The 23,948-nt window shown below is 41.7% G+C and overlaps 3 protein-coding genes across 5 annotated transcripts in view; 2 read left to right on the top strand and 1 right to left on the bottom strand.

The window, feature by feature from the left end:
- slc7a8a (solute carrier family 7 member 8a) overlaps window positions 1-9,385 on the top strand; it is a 28,183-nt gene extending 18,798 nt beyond the window's left edge. For both annotated transcript variants that reach the window (XM_080906346.1, XM_080906345.1), the window contains exons 4-11: window positions 4,586-4,711; window positions 5,497-5,650; window positions 6,082-6,205; window positions 7,269-7,372; window positions 7,762-7,858; window positions 7,974-8,123; window positions 8,324-8,501; window positions 8,909-9,385. In XM_080906346.1, coding sequence (XP_080762472.1) covers window positions 4,586-4,711; window positions 5,497-5,650; window positions 6,082-6,205; window positions 7,269-7,372; window positions 7,762-7,858; window positions 7,974-8,123; window positions 8,324-8,501; window positions 8,909-9,069 — 1,094 coding nt within the window. In that variant the 3' untranslated portion in view covers window positions 9,070-9,385. The remainder of the gene's footprint in view (window positions 1-4,585; window positions 4,712-5,496; window positions 5,651-6,081; window positions 6,206-7,268; window positions 7,373-7,761; window positions 7,859-7,973; window positions 8,124-8,323; window positions 8,502-8,908) is intronic.
- Window positions 9,386-12,184: 2,799 nt separating this feature from the next.
- Window positions 12,185-16,753, bottom strand: LOC308391746 (ubiquitin-like protein NEDD8). Its single transcript, XM_080874466.1, has 4 exons — window positions 16,490-16,753; window positions 16,336-16,383; window positions 16,174-16,256; window positions 12,185-15,127 (listed from the first exon to the last, which is right to left on the bottom strand). The coding sequence occupies exons 1-4, from the start codon at window positions 16,505-16,507 to the stop codon at window positions 15,001-15,003; spliced, it is 276 nt and encodes a 91-aa protein (XP_080730592.1). The 5' UTR covers window positions 16,508-16,753; the 3' UTR covers window positions 12,185-15,000.
- Window positions 16,754-16,920: 167 nt separating this feature from the next.
- On the top strand, window positions 16,921-23,395 carry gmpr2 (guanosine monophosphate reductase 2). Of its 2 annotated transcripts, none has more exons than XM_080874447.1 (10): window positions 16,921-17,053; window positions 17,435-17,579; window positions 17,852-17,971; window positions 19,774-19,857; window positions 19,952-20,125; window positions 20,209-20,290; window positions 20,547-20,653; window positions 21,924-21,966; window positions 22,057-22,216; window positions 22,293-23,395. In XM_080874447.1, exons 2-10 carry the CDS (start codon window positions 17,493-17,495, stop codon window positions 22,480-22,482), a joined length of 1,047 nt encoding a protein of 348 aa, XP_080730573.1. In that variant the 5' UTR covers window positions 16,921-17,053; window positions 17,435-17,492; the 3' UTR covers window positions 22,483-23,395. The 2 variants fall into 2 exon arrangements, with proteins under 2 accessions (XP_080730573.1, XP_080730574.1); XM_080874448.1 differs by having other exon boundaries at window positions 16,959-17,053; window positions 17,466-17,579.
- Window positions 23,396-23,948: the final 553 nt, after the last annotated feature.

Genomic DNA, 23,948 nt, shown 5'->3' with positions numbered 1-23,948 from the left:
AAATGGAGAAATGTGTTGGCGCCAACATGACTGTGGTAGATTTGAGTACTTTGACAAAGTTCACACACACTAGACAAATACTTCAGGGAGCCTTGAGACACAAAAAGAGACGGTCGTGAAGCCTGGAGAAGAATACATGCACTGTTTGTGTTACCTGGCGGCGATTCGTGCGTTTCATGTATACATTGTTTTTATTGGGAGCTGTGGTCTAACCCCTGCAACTCTAATGAAATTTATTGGGGAATAAGGAGAGCAACAATGTTTTTAGGTCATCTCTTCTAAGGTACTGCAAAGTGCTTTCAGTTCTCAGGAGGACAACGGTTGTGTTCAGTGTGGTGTTTTCTGGATGCAGATTGATTTAAAATATCTCTCTCTGAGTTAAACTGCACACTAGTTCCTTCCTCGAGGCATTCTCACTCACTCATCTTGTATACTGCAGCTCTCTCAGATGTTTCCTGCATCTCCCTACTAAATCCAACTCTTGTTGTTTTTAAACTTTCTTTCTTTTTCGCCCTCCATCACTTTTTTACCATTACACTCAAAAAATGGTTGGATTTAGATCCTGAAAGTGAGTGGATGACTGCAGCATTTCTAATCAAAAGGCCGGTGGTTTGATCCCTGTCTGCATGCTAAAGCGTATAAAACATGCATAATTAAAAATGGCAAATACAAAGTTTCACTTTGTAAGTTTTTCAAGGGAGAGTGAAACTTTTTGCGGAGTATTGTATATTTTGATTTGCTTCCCATGATGAGCTCAGCTTGCTGTCCTGTTTGGCTTAATGATGCTGAAAGCTCACTTTCCAAAGACTTGCATGAGAATGCATGAAAAGACATTTAAATGTAGTTAACCAATTGATTGCTGCTAATGACCATAGCCAAAAACACTACTGCTACTTTACTAAGCTGGCAGAATAAGCAGTCTTATGCTCCGAGTTATTTGGCACCAAATAGGTGGACAGCAATAATTGCTTGCTTACATTTGAAGAAATGTCATTTGAAATTGGCAGAAGAAGCCCTGTTACAACAACAAAATAGCTACATGGCACACTTCTTGTTGGAAACACTTAAGCTTAATGCGGGAAAGCCTGTAAATACGCCTCTGAAAGGGCTGAAAGGGATCAAACTTAATAACCATCATGGTCCTTGACAAGATATACAACAAGCATGTTGGTGCTGACGAAGCAGGCAGGAAACAGCTTCTTTGATATTGTTTAGTTTTTCTGTTTCTGTCTGAATACTTTGCTTTTAATGTTTCTGACACATTGACCTGTATTAACCTGCCTTTTTTTAATCCACTTACACAAATGACTTGAAGCCAAATGTGCTTAGCTCTACCAAGAACTGCTAGCACATGCTTTATTGCGTAATTCTAGATTTTCTTCTTTCTTGAGTTGATTAGACAGATGTTGCCAGGCAGCTTTTAAGGGGAAAAAAAGCTTGCTGATGATTTGTTGCTCAGAGAAAAGTTGGTTAAAGGTCACCTGCTCGTTTCCTTTGGGTCTGTGTTTAGACGTACCTGTGATTTCCTAAACATGGCCTTTGCAGAATGTTATGTAATAGTTTGCAGTAATAGTTTTGCCTTACTTATTTATTTCCGGATTAGGTGACAGGCAAACCAGACAGTACCAGTCACTGGGCAGTTTGACAGCATCATGCTGCATGACAGGCTTTTATTTTTTAAATGGTGTACCATTTCAAAGACATGCAGGGGGATTCTTCGTGAGGTCTGCCTCTTCCTACAGATGGCTCCGTGCAAGGTCATAATTCTCCAATGTTTTCCTACAGGCTCATGGTTAATTCAGGACATTTTCCTATACACACACACATGCGCACGGAGCAAATAATGTCTTCATTTTGTATGCTGTGCTTAGAAAAAGCTCAGCAGCTCCAAGTTCCAATGGTGCCTTCAGGTGTTTGTCCACAATCTGCCAGTCAGCAGCAGAGCAGGAGGGAATGTTTATGCTGTAACTGAAATGTAGAGCAGTGGGAAACATCATCTGGCTCTTAAAACAGTTGTTTACCACCAGATCAGTTTGGGGATTTAATATGTAGTTAATGAGAGTTACATAAGAATCAGTCTTGAACTAATCTGCATGCCTTTTGTTTCCTGCTTTTGTGTGGAGGAAGTAGCAGCAGGAGATGCACAAATTTCTGCGTAGCTCCACCACAACTATGTCCGATCTGCAAAGCCCATCATGTGCCCCTCTTTGTCTGCATTGAGCACACAGTATGTTAATATCATGCATGTCCGTTCACGTGCACCTGGCTTTGTTCCCCGCAGTGGCAGCTCCGCTCAGAGTTATTTAATGTGATGAACTTAATCCCACAAAGTCAAACAAGCTTATTCTTTGATGGCACCCTATTGGCCTGAACCCACTGGCTTGTTGTGCTCAGCAGTACAGATCAAATCCATTATCTCTTGTATGTGTTAGCTTTCCCATGAGGTCAAAAGCTTTTCTAAATACATTTTAGGACTTTCTAAAAAAAAAAAAACTTCTGCTAAATGCTAGATGAGCAGGATTAGAGAGCTCTGAAAGGACCAGACAGTTAGAAAAAACATCGGTCATCCCTATAAAACTTTAACATGTCAAGTAATTTCTCGAGGCCGCGCTTATCTGGCTTCATCACATCAACCCTGATATGAAGCTCTCTAGTAAATACATCGACAGGAGCAAGTCCACAAACTTTCAAAAAGTAGCAATCACATGTAATGTTGCACTATATAAGCATGCAAGCATAGAAATGCTCCAAAGTGCATTCACACATTGCATTATTCATAAATCGCCACTCGTGTTGTAGCAACTAATTGCTTCCTTTTAAAGGGAAACTGCAGGTGAGGCACACGACGATAATGGGTGAATGTGATGATGCAGCAAGGGAGTCAAATGTCGCTGCTGTCCTACATGTGCGGCTTTAATCTAATTCACTGACCTGATATGAGAGAAACTTTAAATCTATCGGGGTCATCAGTGATATATCTCATATCTCCTTTGCCTGTTGGGCAAAATTATGCAGTGACAGTGCTTTTGAGTGAATGAAGTGATAAAGCAATTAATGCATAAACCAGCACAGCCTTCAGTGTTACTGATCAACAAATTTTACTCGGTTACTATTACTTCAGCTCATAAACACCCGACTCCAAAGATAAGTCGACATAAGCATGCTCAGCAGAATACTTTTACACAATCTATACATGGTCTGACTGTTTCACAGTGCAAATTTCGTATATGTCCGGTAATAACAGTAGGAGTGTCCGATCATACGTGACAATCTGAAGTCAATGATATTGAAGGATTCGGTTGAAAAATTGGAGCAAAGTGAAGTAAAACAAGTCCAGTCAGGACCACAAGAAAGTCATTATGTCCATCTGTTGTAGTTTTTGTTGGTGGTGTGGTTCTGTTGTTTTATGCTTGCAACGCTGAAAGCAGAGAGGGCAGCAGCAAGACCTCAGACCAGAGCAGCATTAATGATGGTAGATATGCTCTCGGCTAACGCCTGATTTAGGAATCGCTGTTGAGGCTACCACATAACCTACGTAAGCTGTCAACGTCACTGCCGATATTTACGCTGGTATGCGGTGAATTATGTTAAATACCTTGTCCAAGGTATTTAACATAATTCCAAGGTCCAAAGACATGCAGCTTGTGGGGATAGGTTAATTGGATAATCCAAATTGTCACTAGGTGTGAATGTGCGAATGAATGTGAGTGCGAATGGTTGTCTGTCCTGTGTGTTAGCCCTGCGACAGACTGGCGACCTGTCCAGGGTGTACCCCGCCTCTCGCCCTATGACAGCTGGGATAGGCTCCAGCGCCCCCCCGCGACCCTGAAAAGGATAAGCGGAAGCGAATGGATGGATGGATGGACCTTGTGGTCCTTGTCCCAGTGTGTTTCATGTGGTGCCAGCTGATAGAAACAAACAAAATGCTGGGACTTTTTCCCTCCTGGGTCTTTGCTCTTTGTTGTGGTCAGTTGTTTTTTTCGGGTACAAAACATTTTTGTCCCTCTAGTTCTTTCCCTTACATCAGTGCTGAGTTTAGTTTCAGCAATTGCCCTCCAGGACTTCACTGACATTTGTCCTTACATTTGTACTATGATTATTGCTCCTAACTATGATACGATTTTTAGGCAATATTGTTATTCTCATTCATACACTGCTGCGAAAAAGTAGCCCGAAACATGGCACAGGTGTAATTGGCCAATCGCAGTAGTTGCTGACTGCACCGACTCGACGTGTAGTTACATTTTTAGGTAGGTGCAGGTCAGGTTACATTGTAGGTTGCAGGGTTGGTTTTCCTGGGTTTCGCAGTTAAGACGTAGCCACTAAAGGCTAAATTCTCTGAAACGTCTTGATAAGACGGAGCTGGGGTGGAGTCGGGTTGCAAAGTGGCTTGCATATTCATATTAAATAAAAGAAGACAGAAGCAGCCTAAATAGCACAGTTTAATGAGAGTGATATCTGCTGAGCCGTCAGCTGCTGCGAGCTGGCACTGAGATCAGCGACAGCTTGCAACTGAGCTTGATTTTGAGTATTGGCTGAATTAATGCTGTCCTTGATTTATAACTGTGTGCTTCTCTCTTATTAGTGCTGCTGACATGGGTGAATTGCTCCAGCGTGAGGTGGGCCACCAGAGTGCAGGACATGTTCACTGCCGGCAAGCTGCTGGCGCTGGCACTCATCATCATCATGGGAGTCGTGCAGGTCTGCAAGGGTAAGCTCACCGCTGCCATATGTGCATTCATATGTGCATCGCTCACAATGGTTTCGCCATTTCTTGCACACACAGACACAGACTTAGGGTCAGTGGGGACGCGCTCAGTGTGTCGGGACAGTAAAGGCTTCACATCAGGGGTCAGCGAGTTGCTGGGGCCCTTTTGCTAATATCAGCAGGCTTGTGAGGGTTTACAGCACAAACATGGCTGAGGAAGAGTTATTGTAAGGGCAAAACGGGGATTTCTGCACAATTGTCTGGAGATAATGAAGAGTTCAAAGGCTGATTTGATGGGAGGAATTTAGCTCATATCTGAGGAACTGTATGCAATAGAGAGAGTGGTAGACATATCTTTAAAAACAAGCCTCAATAGGGGATTTAAAAGAATAAAAAAGAAGGAATGAGGAAAAGCAGTACACATTCTGCAAAGTCACTTTACAAGGATTTAACAAAGTACCTTTTACAACTTGTTTTATACACGCTGATTTCATTAGCTGATAGTTTTCAGCTGGGCTCCCTACAGCATGGCCAGACCTCAGAGGAAACCAGGCTGTTTACCCCGGCAGCAAAACAAGTTATCAAACCAGAGATAAATGATTGGGAACAGGCCCGCTTAATTTGGGAAGGTCATGCAGATTTAAGAAATGAACAGAGAGAACCATAAAATAAACTGCTTTTTGTTTTTTGTTATTTACTATGACTAGAAAATTGGAAAAGTTTGTGCTATCGTTGTAAATGTTCCATTGTGTTTGTGCCAAGCTGAAGATTTTCTCCTCTACCTGTAGGAGAGTACTACTGGCTGGAGCCTGCCAACGCCTTTGAGCCCTTCCAGGACTACGATGTAGGTTTAATAGCCTTAGCTTTCCTACAAGGCTCCTTCGCCTATGGCGGGTGGAACTTCCTCAACTATGTCACAGAGGAGCTGGTGGATCCTTATGTGTAAGACACTTTACGCTGCCTCTCATATACATATATAAATATGAAGCTGCTGTGTGTAGAAAACCACATTCCCACAAGATTAAATGCCACACTGCCACAGGAATATATCTGATTTATAAGCTGCTTGTGACTGTTTGAGTAATTAGCAGTCACATACCAACAAAGCTTATTTTTAATCCCTGATCCTTTTTGCTAAAGCTCTCTGAAATTTATGTAACTTAACAATGGAAAAATTCCCCCTGACATTCCCAGTGTCTGGTCACAGATGTAGAAATAAAAAAGTAGTGACTTATTTCCTCATTTCCTTTTCTTTGGTAACCTTTCTTATCCATTAATACCCCACCTGTAAAACATCCTTTTTAATTTCCTTCCTTAAATCTTTTGCTTTTCTCTCAGTTCTTAAGTGAAGTATTGTGCTGTATTGTCTTCAGGAACCTTCCTCGCGCCATCTTCATCTCCATCCCTGTCGTGACCTTCGTTTACGTCTTCGCCAACATCGCCTATGTCACAGCCATGAGTCCTCAGGAGCTGCTTGCCTCAAATGCTGTTGCTGTGGTGAGTAGCTGTGGTGGTCCTGTCACTTCATTCAGACACACCTTGTTATTTCAAATGAATGACACCCTCTAATGGTCGTTGTTGGTAAATGCATGGGCAATAATACTATGACTGTGTAGGACAGGGGTGGGGAACTTTAGATGTGTCCTTGAGCACACAGCTGATGTAAAGGCTAAATGACCTCCTGAACATGTCTTGAAGTTCTCCAGAGGCCTGGTGATTAACTAGTCATTTGATTCGGGTGTGTTGACCCAGGGTGAAATGGAAAACCTGCAGGACACCAGCCCTTGAGGCCTGGAGTTCCTACCCCTGGTGTAGGATCTCAGGCATCTAGGTCAAGGTAGCCTTGAGAGCTTGAAAAGAAGGGAGCTGGATGTGGTTTTTTGAAGATGTTTTGCCTCTCATCCAAGAGGCTTCAGTTCTCAAACAACTGGTCCAAGGTCCAAGATAATATACACCTAGTAGGGTAACCATCCCCTTTAGAGGTGGTCCTGAGTCGTCACCAGGGCTGTTGGAGACATTATGGTGGGTGAGTTTATTACCTGGGACTCTCTGCTAGTTGTTTTAGAAATGAAAAGTCCTGTTGCCTTCTTTTAAAGCTCTCAAGTCAGTAACAGTGTGTTAGATTAAGAAAAAAACAGGAACTTTTCTGTGATTTGTTTGTTTATTACTTTGGCATAGTATGGATGTCCATGAGGGAGGTCTTTATCAGTGCCCTCGTTCACATTTTTCAAGCTGCCCAGTGGGTCAGATTGGAATCTTTGATTGGTCGTTTCAGGCCCATGGGCCTTATGTTTGACACCAGCAAGCTATAAGATATAAAAAGTAGTGTATGATTCAGTTGTAGGGTTAATTAGCATGTGACAAAACTTGAATGTAATCTGAGTACATGTTAAGCAGTCCAGCTCCAGTTTAAAGTAAATGAACATGAGAGGTGGTGTTGAAGTGGGTTTTGCGTCTATATAGGTCTTCTGTGTGTACATCATCTATTTCTATCTCCAATTAAAACACATACTTATGTGCCTTTATGTCTGTTTATCATCCAACCCTTTCTCCATCCCAGACTTTTGGTGAGAAGCTGCTCGGAGTCATGGCGTGGATCATGCCCATCTCTGTGGCTCTCTCCACCTTCGGGGGAGTCAACGGTTCCCTCTTCACATCTTCACGGTTAGTTGGACTAGACTGACTTGTATCAACAGACTACGTACTATGTGAAGTCAGTGTTTGACATCAAGGCCAAAGCTTTACTATGAACTGCTCTAACATGACACATTTTGCATGGATTGTCTCAGTAGTCCTCAAATTTAAAGTCTGTTCTTCATAACCAAATGTAAAATGTGGCAGACAGAGAAGTCAACTAGGGCACTTGGTTTGGGGCAGGCAGCGTTTTTGGAGAGGTCGAAATGAGCTTTAACCTGCTTTTATGTCCACTAAATTCATCACAGTCGTAATACTGAGCACCCAGACTCCCTCCAGTCTTTCTTGCTTTCTTCATAATGTTTGGCTTCTCCCTCGTGCTAACACTGTTCATTGTGTTTGTCCTTCTCCCTTTGCAGACTGTTCTTCGCCGGAGCCAGAGAGGGCCACCTCCCCAGTCTGCTGGCCATGATTCATGTGACACGCTGCACTCCCATCCCTGCCCTGCTCTTCACAGTGAGTACTGCTCTCCCTGTTACACGGCTCCATATTACCTCTACCACATACACAAGTTCTTCTGTCTCCATTGACCACACTCGGTTAAACACAACAAACCTTTCTCATTCCTCAGTGCCTGTCCACCCTCCTTATGCTGTGCACCAGTGACATGTACACCCTCATCAACTACGTGGGCTTCATCAACTACCTCTTCTACGGAGTTACTGTCGCCGGGCAGATTGTTCTGCGTATTAAACAGCCCGACATGCACCGGCCAATCAAGGTCTGTTCATGTGGTGCTTTGGTTTAGCTTTGTACTCAATATATTTTGCACTTTGCTTATTTAAACAATGTAAATGTCCATCTAGTTCAGCTTTAATGGGAATAGCTTTTAATTTGAGTTAAATGAATGATTAAAAAGTGGTTTAAAAAAAATTGTTCTTTCTACGTTATAAAAATCTGTTTTCCTCTCTCTCCTCTCAGATCAGCCTGATATGGCCGGTAATTTACCTCCTCTTCTGGGCCTTCCTGCTCATCTTCTCCCTCTACTCTGAGCCCCTGGTGTGCGGCATCGGCCTCGCCATCATGCTCACCGGTGTCCCAGTCTATTTCCTGGGAGTATACTGGGACAACAAGCCACAGTGCTTTGACGCTTTTGTTGGTATGTCCCCATAAATCAGCCCAATATTTTTCCTCTCATTAACTTAATGATTCAATGTTCAGGAAATGCAAATTCATTATTGTTTAGGAACTATTTTATAAGTCAGAAGTGTTCTTTGACACCGTACTTAATTTAGACACAACATGCTTTAAAATAATTATATATTTACAGAAGCAATCATGACCAGTGGAACTTCGTGTCATGAGATGTAGCTCTTGGGTTGTTTGTAGTTGACTTTGATGTGAATTTGTTAGGACGTCCACTCCACGACCGCAATGTTATAAAATGTTATAACTACAAGTAATAGCAGTTGTTTTTCTTTATGCTATTTAATAACTGCATCATGTAGTCAGACAGCCTGCACCTCAATCTGTCCTCACTCCTTTTCTTTTGCTCTCTTCTCTCAGATAAAATGACATACGTGGGCCAGAAGTTCTGTATGGTCGTTTATCCGGCCGAAAGCGACAGCAGCAGCAGCGGGAGCGGCGAGGAAGGCGAGGAAATGAAGGAGGCTAGGGCTCCTCTGTCGAAGGAGGACAGAGACAACCGCAAATCAGCAGACTGCTGAAGTGCAACTTTTCATATCTCACCTGCTCACCAAACATATTCAGACACCCACGTGGGTGCACACGCACACACACACACACACACACACACACATGAAAACACACATCTATACACGTGCCCCCACGCCTAGTCTTTTATTTGATGTCAAATTAAGTAGTCTGGCCTCAAACCTTCCTGTCTGGGGTCCATCAAAAGTGCAATAAACAAAGGTTAGCACCTTCCATTTCATCATCATCATCATCGCCCTGCCCTTTATTCACTATCTGCAAACTCTCGCTGTAAGAGCGACTTTTTTTATACGTTTTTTTTTAAAATTTCTATCACAAGACTGACCGTGATGACTTCAACGCTTTTTTTTGTTCTTAGTTTTTTTGATGTTGTTAATCTGTGTTTTCATGTGTTCAGCACACCCGAGCTGCATTTTGATTGTGAAAATCCGATTCAGATCAAGTCATTTCATGTTGTGATGTACACTAATACTGTTTTTGTGTTTAACTTTAATTCTGAAACATTTCTCATTCATTTACTTTGTAATTGTGATAATTGCTTAAGTTTTTCTAGTACTATTAATATATTAATTTTAGTGTTTTCTAACACCGTATTCATGTCAGCTCTTTTTGTATTCTTCGAAGTGTGAATGTGGGACACCTGTATTGTATTAGCGGTGCACAGGTTTTTTTCTTAATTGCCTTAATTAGAATATACTCCTGTGCTCGTGTGCCATTCCAGCTGCGTTTTGACAGATGTGGGGACTTTTTCTTTTCTTTTATCAAAAGAAAATGAAGCAAACCCCCCCCCCCCCCAAAAAAAAAAAAACACACTACACAGCAGCACGGGCTGAAAGGAGCCCGCTGGTGAGTCGCGCTCGTTTTCTCCATGCTTTGCTCGCGTGCTCGTGTGAACGCCTGCGTTTAAGTGTTTCATGACCTCTGATGAAAATGTTTTTGTAGCTTTACTTTGTAGCTTTGTTGAAATCAGTTTTATGCTTTGTGTAAGGCATAAGCACAACAGCTTTACAACAAAATATTTTCGAATAAAGTAATGAAGTAGACGACATTTTAGTGCAATATTACGACTGCTACCAGCAAAATCTGAACACGCACCCCTGAATGAACTCATTACATGCTGTCTGGTTATGATTGTCCTGTACATTCTGGTAACAACACTCCCACGCACATAAACACTCACTCCTGTATCCACAGCCTTCCTAGTTTTACACTAGTGTCTCAGGGCATCCCCACTGCCTTCTCCTTACATAAAGTACACTGCCTAAAACCAAACACATCCGGCTGACGGCTTGTTTGAAAACCAGTTTGTTAGTGGTATATGTCTGTACTGGTGCTTTAGATATTTATTCCTCAGGAGTCTCAGTCACACAAGAGGATGATAAGTGTTAGAAACCAGTGTTGTAGAGATTTGTCTTAAACTGTAAGAGGCGCAGGGTTTCTTGGATGTCTTTACAAGTACAATGATGTGTTTTGTGCCTGATTGTGCATTTACACCAGTGTCATAACAGTCTGTAGATTGTTTCTTAGTAAATAAAAATAACCACTGACTAATGTTTGAATTTTTAATTAAGGCCTCATTTATGTCTATCTATCTATAAATGTACACAAAATAATTTCAAAGGATGCTTTTAATGTGAACACCTTCGATCGTGACATTTCCATCAGTTTTTATGACGCAGGCCTGAAAACTTTTTCAACTCTGAAACAAAATGCTGCAACTTTATGTGACACGACAATGCAAACTGTGCCAGGTGTAACACAAAGTTTGAAGCTTGATCTGTGTTACTTAAAGCACCGCAGCGCCGACTTTCCTTCCCTGATGTGCTGCAGCTGCGCTTCTTGCTTGCATTTAGACCAAAAACAGACCTTCAGTGTGGTGGAACTATTTTTGTTGTATGTGCAAATAGCTAAGGTGATATGAAAGTAGCTAAGGTGATATGAAAGTTCCCTACTTGCAATATGTTATAATAACCACATACGCTGTAATAAGAATGCCATTTTTAAATCTGTCTCTAATTTAAGATGCATTTTACCTTCCGTGCTGAGACTCAAGTCTCAAGCCTACTTCTGTGTTGAAAATGTAAATGTACATGTTGGCGATGAGTGTGTGAGAAGAATTAAAAACATATGTGAGGAAGCGTTCTCATGTCTTCGTTTTTGCAGCTTCAGTTGAACTTAATCATCTAGTTACGTGTCCATGGTCCGGTGTTGTCTGACCTGTTCATGCTGTTGGCAGACTGATACACTTGATCACACTGAGAAAGGTTAAAAAAAAAGATAGGGGTGCTAGATGCCGTTTATAGGTTTACATTATGGGTCATTTCAGCCTGTTGCTGCGTGGTTGCAAAATGTATATAATTCAACTTTTGTGGATCTAAAGGTTGTTGTGAAATGAAAACGATGGGATGGATCATAGGAAGGTCTAAAAAAAACAACGTTATTTTAGCTCGCTGATAGGTGGTTGCCAAGCAATGTGGTGACACCACAATATATCATACATAATTTAGCTTTTGAGTATTAGAAATTTTGAGATGTGGCTCAAGAGTTGGGAGTTCGCCTTGTAATCGGAAGGTTGCTGGTTTGAGCCCCGGCTTGGACAGTCTCGGTCATTGTGTCCTTGGGCAAGACACTTCACCCGTTGCCTACTGGTGGTGGTCAGAGGGCCCGGTGGCGCCAGAGCCTCGCCTCTGTCAGTGCGCCCCAGGGTGGCTGTGGCTACAATGTAGCTTGCCATCACCAGTGTGTGAATGGGTGGATGACTGGATGTGTAAAGCGCTTTGGGGTCCTTAGGGACTAGTAAAGCGCTATATAAATACAGGCCATTTACCATTTAGATGTGACTTATTGAAATGAGATGTTACCGTCATGAAATAAAATGATGGAAGCTATTTTTGAGGTATTGTAAGGGCAAAAATGCTAAAAACTGATCACTTTGAGCCATTGGTAGGTGGTTGCTAGGCAACACAATGACATAATATCAGATGTAGATAAAAACCCTTAGGGACGTAAGATGTAACTGAGTGCCACGTTTGGTTGTTTAACTCCTGACGGTGGAGTTTGCGGACAAACAAACAAACACAGATCAGAAACAGAAAGCAGTAAACACGAGTCGTTTGCAGGATCAAATTTATTCTACTGACAGATCAATCCAAAGCAAAAGTCAGTTTCTCATAACTCGTCACACACTGGTGGGAGCAACGTGGGAACTCACACAGCAATGCTTCTCAAACAAACAAACCACGTAAACTGAAGCCGCGCTCCTCACTACAGTCAAATATGCAATGAGAGCAAAAACCAACTCTGCCCAACACATTAAATAAATCAGTAGCTTACCCAACGGACATGCTCAGGCTGCTTATAAAGCAGGCTTACAATCAACTACCATATGTGGTCCATGATTTAGAACAAGTTGCAGGAGATTTTCCTGACATCACATGTTGGTCTGCATCACAGGAATAGTTTTAGATTTTAGGAAATGCAGATTCATGAAGACTTTCACCACTCTCACATAGTTTGGTCCATAATTTGTTGCACAAAGACACTTTGCCTCTGTACACGATCACAGCAGATATGTTTTTAAATGAAACAGTCTAGATATAATTTCACTCAAGCATTTTAAATAAAAATTAACATTAACCGTTTATGAATTATACAGACATTATATAGTCATTTTTATACAGTCTCCCATTTTCAGAGGCCTGCTCCTCGTTAATATTTGAAGCTGATTCCATGTGTTGAATTTATAATTTAAAGCTTTTCACTAAAACTCTAAATATGAGGAGGCCCAAGACATGTTAGTGTAAGTGAGGGAGACCATCATTAGGCTGAAGAGCTAAAATAAACCTGTCTGATCAACAATCCGACACATTCTTCCAAAAATATTAAATGAATGCAGAGCTCAGCAATACCACAGAAGACTAAATTAAAAGAGAAACATTAAAACAAGTCAAGCACACGCTTGAGGAAGAAGGTGCATCGCTGTGAAAGTCTACAATCACGACACACTTTCATGAATGTTAATACAGAAGGTTTACAAGGTGCAAACAACTGGTTAGACTCGAGAACAGGAAGGACACATCAGACTGCCGGAAAACAACTAGAAGAGCTCACGCTGTTCTGGACAGATGCAACCCAGACTAGCTCATGGGGACGTTTGGCTGTTAGGTGCACTGGGGGGGTACTAGTGTTTACTGATGATGTGGCTGTAGATAGAAGCAGCAGGATGAACTGTGAAGTGTGCAGGGTCGTACTCTCTGCTCAGATTTAGGCAAATGCTGCAAAGCTGGTCAGACAGAGCTTCACTGTGCAAATGCATAAATGAGACAAAGCAAACTGCAAAAGCAACCCAAGAGTTTCTAAAGGCAAAGAAATGAGATTTATCAATGGGCGAGTCAGTCATCTGATCTCAAACCAACAGAGCACGCTTTCAACTGCTGAATACAAAATTGATGACAGAGAGACCCACAAACAAGCAGCGACTGAAGCTGGCTGCAGTAATGGTAACGTCCATGGGCTACAGACTTCAGTGGTTGACTTCATCAAAGTATTGATAAAAACCCAATTTTATTTTGTGCTTTCTGAGCCTCTAAAAATGGCTCTAATTCCTAAACAGTTTATGCAATTCTGTTAAACTCTTTGAAAGCTGCAGGTCTGCACTTCAATCACATCTGGTCTGTTTGATTTAAAAGCCACTGCGGTGGAGAACGGAAGCAAAACTACAAAAATTCTCTTTGTCCAACAAATTATGGATCTGTTAGGGTTACATCCAGCAGGCAGGTAGATCAGCACAAAGACTGGGAGAAGAAACCCACTTACAAACACTACATCGTGTCGCCATTTAACTCGCTTGGTCTTCTTTTAGGAACATAATCCAAGTGGAAAATTCACAGTTAGAAATGACATTTCACTGTGGGTTAAGAAGAAGACTGAAACACAGTTTCTGTTTTAAACACTTATTTTTTGCACATATTAAACCGACATGTGTCATGTGACATGTTAATAAAAGATTTAGAGATGCTAACAAAGGAAATCTGTCACCTAAAGAGTGCAGCCGGTCTTATTGCTGGGTTATTTTTCCATTCATCACTATAGCACAGTTTGCACCTTGCACTACTCAGTCTATCTACATTTTTTTACTCATTTTGAACTTTTGTGTTTTGATTTATAAAGTACTTATTCTACAGCTTGTGTTTCTGACTGTTGCATGTGAGCTTTTGCATTTAAACCTTCTATAAGCGTAATTTAAAGGACTTTCTCGGGACACGCCCGGTAAAGGAGCTTATTCGTGCTACACAAACAAGCAATTTAACCAGCTGATGATAGTGACTTCATGTTGAGTGATCAGATGCGAGAGGTACGTCGGTTTCCCATGAAGAATGAGTCGGTGGCTTTCCTTAAATGTGGAACTATCCTTTTACATATGCAGCGATTCATCCTCCTCAAATCTAACTACGCTACTGCACATCTGCATCATATAAGAATAACAAAACATGTACACAGCATAAAAAAAAAAAATCAATTAAAGAAAGTTTGGAGGCAGCATCGCAGTCCAGTCATCAGTGTTATCATTAGTGGAACTAAAGTAACTTTTTTACATGCCTCGAAAACCTCGGGCCTGTCTGCTTCAGATAAAATAAGTGATTTGTTGACTTGAAGACAAAATTTTCTTTAATTCTGAGAAACTTTTCAACTACATAAGGGTGTCGCACCGTGGCAAATTTACAGTGTGGAAGGAGGGAGCGTTTGTGGCCAACACACTGTTGGTTGCAGGGAAATGTCTGAAATAAAGAGAGCCCGATCAGACTTTTTAGACCAAGGCTCCGTCTTGGCTACAATACCACCTGGTGATCCAGCAGCCGCTGGCTCGGAGTCGTCACTGTTCTTGCTTCGTGCAGGCAGGGCAACAGCTGAGGCAGCGGTGAAGGCTACACCGCAGGTGTAGAACAGAGTGTTGTGCGATGGTGGAGCAGGCATCCTCCTCTCAGAGCAAGTACCAGGTGGAGAACGGAGCCTCCCTGGATTTTATAGTCTGCTGCTGTTTTCTCATCATTCCTGAGGAAAGAGACGATGCATTCAATAGTCTTTTTTTTTTTTTTTTTTAATGAAAATCCATCTGACACAAATGATTTATTTTAATACGTAAAACAGTTTAAGCAGGTAAAGATGTGGAACTTTTCCCTAAACGTTTTGAGGATAATGTCGACGTACATCTGTAGTTCTTTGTATTATAAAAAATGCTGCTTCAGAAGAGAAGCGGTAGCAAAAATTAAGACAAGAGATTTCCTTCTTTAGAACAACAATAAGCTGTAAACGTTACTAAAATTCAACGATGAGTAAAAGGCAGTTATCTCACCATAAACCTTACAGAGTCACTGCTAACAACTAAAGTGACCCTTTAGACTCGACTGCTTTGCAAACAGCAAAAAATTATGTTTATGAATCTAACTCGTAATGATTTAGCTGCATTTTTGTGCCTGATAAGGCTGAATATGGTGGCAAATGTGGGAGTCATTGTTTCACCCCGTCCACATTCAAGCACCACCCTGCAGTTTTCAAATTAAAACGAGGTCAGCAATGTGTCTGTGGTTGTTCCTAAAATGCAGTATATAGGTGCAAAGTGGATTTTGTAAAATTTACACTTTATAAAATAAAAACCTATATGTGCAGATGGATTTTTGAGTCCTATGTTTCCTTCTTGCTCCAGTCAGCTGATCTAAGTCTCGTTGGCACAATGGCATGAAATGGCCTTTAGCATATATTTGACTGATTTTAACTATAAATTTAATACATTTTATAATTCGCCTGGGTACATTAACCTGAGGTAAAGTTGATCATTCTGCTCTTGCCCTTCCTATCAGTATTAGCATGCCAATGCAGATTTGTTTCTGTGACAGATATAAATCTTAAGTATAGTTTCATTTTAAACTAAGGCTAACTGATTTCTGGCAGATACACGTGGTGCACTAGTGAGCACTTGCTACACTGGGATATTTATTTTAAGAGATTTACTGTAATAAACTACACTGTGTGCAGGTGCTTCCATTAAATACATCCCCAACCTCACTCTTTAATAAAAAAAAACTGTATCCGGGTCTTACATCTGTTTTCCACTGTAGATTAGCCTCTGCTGTTGGGGAGGGATCCCCTCTTTCTCCTCCACCCTTTCTTTAATCCGCTCCACCTGGATGGACGTGAATTAAATGCACTGAAAAACACAGCGACTTACTATCTGCGCACATCAAAAAAAGATAAACATGTACCTTATCTGTGGGCTCTATGTCAATCTCTATCTCCTTGCCAGTGAGTGTCTGTGATAAAAACATTGTTAAGCAAATGACTTCAACGGATCCAGCAGAGGCAGTGAGTCAGTAATAACAAGACGAGTCTCAAATCGTTCAGTATGACGGACCTTACCTTCACTTTAATCAGCATCTTTGTTGACTTCTTCGTAGAAATATCAGTCAAGTGGGATCAGTGGTGCGAGTATATATTAAGGGAATGTAAAATATCTCCAACTACGTTCTGGAATTTTAGGTTTCGATGTGGTATTTTGATGAAGATATTCCTCCTCTTCACAGAAAATCAGTGGGTACTTCCTGTGTCTTTCCCCCTTCTCGTTTGTACGTTAACCGTTCCGCTTCGTGGATTTCCGGTTTATATATTTTATTTTCCGCAAAAACAAACAAACAAACACAACATTCAAACCTAAATGACTTTACGTTAACTGGAGCCAGGTCACAAGAAAAGCAAACCCAAATTTCTCACCCAAGTACCTTAAAAATCCTTACGACATCAGTACCACATGACGTAAAGCGCAAGTCGAGTTAGTAGTTTTTACGTGCGTCGTCTCCCCCGAGCAGAAGCCCTTAAAAACTACAAGGCGGGTGCCAGCGGGTGTCCGCCACGATAAAGTTTCCCGCCAGTGGAGACGGAAGCTGAAGCGGTGAGGTTCGGAACAGATCTGTTATTTTCCCAACGGTAAGTACTTTGTTTTGGTAAATTATTAAAATGGTAGATAACTCACTCATTTTATTGTTATTAGCTCATGCTTACATGAACGGTCTGTGAGTGACTTCAGCTATTAACCCCGTTATGTGGTGTAACCTTGAATTTTGGCATCGGAGCTAAAAAAGCAGGACTCATTAGCTACAGAAGGACTTAGTCCATTTTCGTAACGCAGTCCCGGATTTTCCCCGAGTCTCTTTTTCAGTCCTTGAAGGATTCTTGGCTTTTTGAGGGTCCCTCCTGACGTCAACTTTGAGCGTACCTGCTTACAGTTACTTGTTTTTCATATACATGGCTGTATGAATGACAAAGTAAGGGGTGTCCCCTTAACATGAACTTTCCTCTCTTTCATAGATTCACACTGCTCCATCTTTTTCCCTGTTAGACCGGCTGCTGCTGCTTCTTTTCGGAAATGCCTCGTATAGAGAATGACATCAAGCTAGACTTCAAGGATGTGCTCCTCCGGCCAAAACGGAGTACGCTGAAGTCTAGGAGCGAGGTGGGTAATGCAGCTGTGCGCAGTTTCCACAGGAAAGCAGGCTGACCTACATGCAGATGTTTCCATTTGCTAAATCATTAGCTATTCTTGGAAAGTGAGCACACAGGCCATGCGACAGTACTTTAAAAGGGGCACAAAATACAGTCTTGTGTGGCTCTGCGAGTCACCGCAAATCATTGATGGGAATTCCAAATAACTAAAATAAATGTTTTGCCAGCTGGTTGCATAAATTAATTCTTAAGTAATTTTTGTGGCCTCCCCATCTACCACAGGTTGACCTGATGAGGAGCTTTACCTTCAGGAACTCTAAGGGCAGCTACAGAGGGATCCCCATCATCGCTGCTAACATGGACACTGTGGGGACCTTTGAGATGGCTGTGGCTTTGCACCAGGTGCAGAAATGTTTGCTGTTATGTATTATTTCAATGAGAAGTGATTAAAGTAGTCCGAATAGAAGTAGGTGAACCTAAATTTATCTAAGCCATGAGTAATGTGAGTGCCAGTAATCCCTACATTACACACCTGAGGATGGGCACTGATTCTCTTACCTGTCCCTGCTGAACGGGGGGTTAAAAACAGGAGGAGTCTGATGCCTTAGTTTAAATATTGGTGGCTTACATGTGGAATATTTCTATATCAATAGAATGATAATCCAAACAACTGTGTGTTTCTTTGTATTATCTTACAATTCTATTAACCTTCTCAGCCACAAAAAGATGACAACCACATCACAAACACACACTTTTTTTTGTGTGTGTGTGTGTGTGTGTGTGTGTGTGTGTGTGTGTGTGTGTGTGTGTGTGTGTGTGTGTGTGTGTGTGTGTGTGTGTGTGTGTGTGTGTGTGTGTGTGTCATTAATACTGCCCCTAATGGCCATCAGATGGCATGAGCAGTGTAAATATCAACAATTCACCAGTTCTTTTGATTCCTCAGAGGCATCCGATGGAAGACAAAACACTGCTCAGAAGACCATTTAACACTTTATTTCTCTTTCACATTACTTCTAGAAGGGCATCGCCCTGCATGACACGTTGCCGCGGATCTCAAAATGGTGGTGCGCCCCCAACAGTTTTATTACAGAAGTTCTCTCATTCTAGTCTAAACAACAGTGTCCCTGTAACTTTCCACTAGAGATGGTTCCCTCTTATCTACATTTTCCCAGGCAAGTGTGAGCGAGAGTCTGCAGCTTTCTACTCCCCAAGGACACACGGTCTCATGCCTTTATTTTTCAGGGCTGTGTCCACTTAATACTACTCTGTATAACTTTATAACACTCATTATTCATTATTAATAAAAAGCAAATTATTTAATCCCAACAGCAGTGACACCACTTTTCTGTACATCTCAAAATAAACCAGTCTCGGTCGTTGTGTCCTTGGGCAAGACACTTCACCCGTTGCCTACTGGTGGTGGTCAGAGGGCCCGGTGGCGCCAGTGTCCGGCAGCCTCGCCTCTGTCAGTGCGCCCCAGGGTGGCTGTGGCTACAATGTAGCTTGCCATCACCAGTGTGTGAATGTGTGTGTGAATGGGTGGATGACTGGATATGTAAAGCGCTTTGGGGTCCTTAGGGACTAGAAAAGCGCTATATAAATACAGGCCATTTACCATTTATTTACCATGCAATGCCATCTGGAAAGTGACTGAATGGTAGCAGCTTCATTATTCAGCATGACGGTGGTTTCAAACACACTGCCAATGAAGTTAAATATACGCGAATATAAAAAACACAGTGGATCACTATCAGCCATGGATTGGCCTCCTCAGAGTCCAGACTTCAATGCTATTGAAGCAGCGTGGGATCATCTTGACAGAGAACAGAACAAAAGGCAGAAACATCCAAAGAAGAGCTTTAAATGTCCTTCAAGAAGCCTGGAGAACTATTCCTGAAGACTACTTGAAGAAATCACAAGAAATCTGCCTCAGAGAGTTCAGGTTGTGTTGAAGAATAAAGATGTTCACACCAAATATTGACTCTCAAACTCGTTAGAATTGTGCAAATTCTTTTTTTGCCTTATATTTTGTATGTTCATGCATTTTTGCACCGATAAATCACTTCACCTATTTCCCATTTTTCTATCAAAATATAAAGAAACTCTGGTGGCTCAAGACTTGTGCACAGTACGATAGGCTGTGTTCCTGCACTGCTGTATGTCTGCATGGATAACCGAATTTTGTTCTTTGTGTCTTCCTCCAGTTTACTCTGTTCACTACAGTCCACAAACATTACACGGTGGATGACTGGTTGGAGTTTGCAGAAAAGCATCCAGAATGTCTGGAGGTACTCACTGCTGTTTGAACCAGTGATTCTGACGAGGTTATTAATGGCGTGTTAGCTGTAAGACGAGTCTCACTCTTCTGTGTTCGTCTCTTAGAGTGTGGCAGTCAGCACGGGGACCGGTGACGGTGACTTTGAGAAGATTTCGGCCGTGGTGGAGGCGGTGCCGCAGCTGAAGTACATCTGCGTGGATGTGGCAAACGGTTATTCAGAGCACTTTGTCCACTTCGTCAGAGACGTCAGGGAGAAGTTCCCCTCGCACACGATAATGGTCAGTTCCTGATTGTGAATCCTTTTAAATGCCCGAGGAAAACGACATTTCTCGGATACGTGCTGATTTTTATTTTTGCTCAGGCAGGGAACGTAGTAACAGGAGAGATGGTGGAAGAGCTGATCCTCGCCGGCGCTGACATCATCAAAGTAGGCATCGGACCAGGTGAGCCTTAAGGCACTCTGCAGTTGATCTTAGCTCACTCGCCGTGAGGTTATCTTGCCTATTTTCTGCACAGGCATATTTAAATTATAAGAACATTTTCTATATTTATATAAAATTACCCACCTTGTTTACGTTCCTTTTTCTCTGCTAATAGTTATTCATATTTGCCACCATGCAGTCAACGTTCATTTGCCACATAAAGACTCAACAGTGCTTAAAACTGCTGTTTCCTGTTTCTCTCCTCCTTCCTCTTCAGGCTCTGTGTGCACCACCCGCAAGAAGACAGGGGTTGGCTATCCTCAGCTGAGCGCCGTCATTGAGTGTGCAGATGCAGCCCACGGCCTGGGTGGCCACATCATCTCAGTGAGTGCAGTCGCGATGAGAAGAGTTTGAAGATGGCATGTTTCCTGTGTTAAAAGGAAGCACACAGGAAGTGGTCGAAGGAATAGAAATAGAAGTGTGTCTCAAACCACAAGTTCTATTTTTTATTTTTTTAAATCCTTTTGAATCAATAACATATACCATTAATTTGTGAGCTTTCTAGATGCACATGGTTGAGTTTTAGCTGTTTCTTGTATGTAAAATATGGGCAGTACATTGTGTTATGCACTTTAAAACCTGCATTCTTTTTAACGGCCAGCAGGGGGCGGTTCCTGTGGTCGAGTCAGATTTAATACATCGATAAGAAACTGCTCCTTTTTTGAGTTTTTTCATCTGAGATCTCAGTAAACACTCCTCTAAAGTGTTTATGGTCTCAGTCGTTGCTTAAAGTCTTATTTATTGCAAAATATAAATTTTAATAGATTTTGGATATATTTATATTTAGGGTAAAATAGAAGGTAAAGCGGGGTGTCCTCCACCCAGGGTGGTTTTCCTGTGGTTAATAAGTGACTGTTGCAGCGACATGTGGCTTAACAAAAACAAAATAAGGGCTCAGTTCGAGGTTTCGAAAAGGAAGTGCGCAAAACAAGCCCCACCAATATTATGACTGATGCTACTGGTCGGTCATTTGAAAATCAGATATACAAGTTAAACAAACTTTCCTAACATTTATTTCGTGGAGTTATTTATTTACTCTTTTACACTTTCCCCGATTGCTTGGATCAGCTGGTTGTTCCTTTGGTGTTGCCAACCAGAATCCCCTCTGGTGCACATCTGCATGGTTCAAGAGTGTTTGTCCCGCCTCTTCTTTCCTTTTTTGAGCCAAATAGATAATATCAGCTGATATCCAGATCTGACCATAAACTCACTTTCTATTTTAAATCTCATTTCAAAGCCCATCAGTTCAGACTTGCATGCTCTTCATTATAACATGTTCTTAGTCTGTTTACCCTGATGATCATTTTATTGTTGTTATTATTACATCTATCTTTTATGTACTGTGTGTGTTTTCCACTGTTCCTGGACAGAGTTTAGACTCATTCTTGTCATCTAACAACACAAAATGTTCTGGACTCTTCCTTTAAGCCGAGACCTGTGAGACAGAAACTGACATTGATTTATCTTTAGTTTATTACTCATGGGCCGTAGCCTGATGAAACTACTGACTGTAATTCCCAGGTCAGTGTTATTTGTTAGAGTTGTGCAGCCATGATAAAGTCACGCTCGTAATGCCTTGTTTGCTTTCACACAGGACGGGGGGTGCACTTGCCCGGGAGATGTCTCCAAGGCTTTTGGTGAGTTGCTGTGTTTTCAAAGAGAACTTTAACTCCAATCTTAGAAAGTATAACTAGCGTGAAAACGGAGTTTGTTTGTTTGGCTCTCAGGTGCTGGAGCAGACTTTGTGATGCTCGGTGGTATGCTGGCCGGCCACTCGGAGAGCAGCGGCGAGATCATCGAAAAAAACGGCAAGAAGTACAAACTGTTTTACGGCATGAGCTCCGACACGGCGATGAAGAAACATGCGGGAGGCGTGGCTGATTACAGGTTGGCGTCAGGTGCTTGGCTGTTAGAGGAAGGTTATTTCGGTGAGATGTCATTCATTCATTTTCTTTGCCTCCAGAGCGTCGGAGGGGAAGACCGTGGAAGTTCTCTACAAAGGTCCGGTGGGTGACACCATACGAGACATCCTGGGAGGGGTCCGCTCCACCTGCACGTATGTCGGTGCAGCCAAGCTGAAGGAGCTGAGCCGCAGGACGACCTTCATCAGAGTCACCCAGCAGCTCAACACCGTCTTCGGGAACGACAGCTGAACGTCCGGCTTTGCAAAGAAAGAAGCGGCGCCGGTTTGACTCCCACATGCCATTTGTCTGTTAGTCTTGTGTAAACTGAAGCGAGCAGACGTTTTATTACCGTAGTTAAAAACATATTTTGATACTCGTTCAGGTAGTTTGATGTTAACATTCAGCGCAGCTCTAGCTGCGTAAGTTCCACTCTCTATAACAGAAGTATTTTCCAGCACACAGACTCTGGGTCTCCTCACACTCTGAATATTCCAGGTCTGAGTGTGTTTCCAGGTAGTAAGATGCAGGCTACCTCTGCAGGCCTGCTCTCTCATCATTCCAGTGCAAACTCCTAAACGCCTTTGTCACTGACATAAAATTATAGTAAATGTCTTAAATTATTTATACATCCTAAATGTTTCTGTAATTTCTGTAACAAAATTATAACATCGACTTGTTTTTTTTAGAAAACCTGTCATTCCTTTGCTAAAGTTTTGCACTTTAATGAGTTATACTTTCTATAAATGATCTGTTAGTGCAATGAGTACAATCTGGGAGCACAGACAGCATGTAGTAATGTAGTGCTGAACTTACAGTACAGATGTTATTGAATCTATTTGTACTTTTGTCTTACCTGGTTCAGCTGCTCCTGATCAATACCAAAGTTAGTTTGTGTTTCCTTTTACAAACGAGAGCTTCAAGTGGATTTACTGTAATGATTAAAGCCTTTAAATAAACTGATTCCTTCATGTTAGCTTCAGAAGTCCTTCAGTGTGAGTATTTAACAGTATTTAGTTTCACACAGTTCATTTCAAATTGTTCTTATGTAAACTGTTATTTTTTCTTTGTCATATTTGAGTGAAGATTAAAAAAAGGCAGTTTTTATATTTCAAAAGTCACGTTACATTTCATCCAGTCAATAAAAACCTTCCACAACTTCAAACTCCAATGACTTTATTATTGATTAGATCATCTACAGTGTGTACACATGAAGCTAAATATTTCTGTTTACTTACATCAGTATCTTTGCCTCCTCCCATCAAACCTGCACAGGGATAAATGCACATGATCCAGTATGGAAGACACATGATTAGACAAAGTGCCTGCATTGATAAAGCCTGTAAGCAGGGCCCAGAGGATGTTCAGGGGTGATCTTGAAGCATGCTGAAAGGTTACTTTGATACAAAAACATGTCAACTACCCCAGCTGTGAAGCAGTAACACATTCAATACCAGTTGATGGAGACAAACACTTTAAAATGGAAGGCTGGATAAGACAACACATCCCAGAACAGAATGACAGCATTTAAATAAAAAACCTCAAGTTTGAAAAAAGGCAGCTTTTATATTTCAAAAACTCACATTTGTTATGTTTCCATAACAAATGTGAGTTCTAGTTTATCCTCACATTTAGATTTGTGTGTTTAGGTATAACCTTTGTATGCTCAGAAGGATGAAACTCGGGGCCAGCGCCAGGAGCTTCCTGGGAAAACATGG

This window comes from Rhamphochromis sp. 'chilingali' (genome assembly GCF_963969265.1).
Source record: "Rhamphochromis sp. 'chilingali' genome assembly, chromosome: 1".
In the NCBI taxonomy this organism is placed as follows: Eukaryota; Metazoa; Chordata; class Actinopteri; order Cichliformes; family Cichlidae; genus Rhamphochromis; species Rhamphochromis sp. 'chilingali'.
The sequence above is the reverse complement of the archived record's forward strand: the minus strand, read 5'-3'. Positions and strand labels throughout refer to the sequence as shown.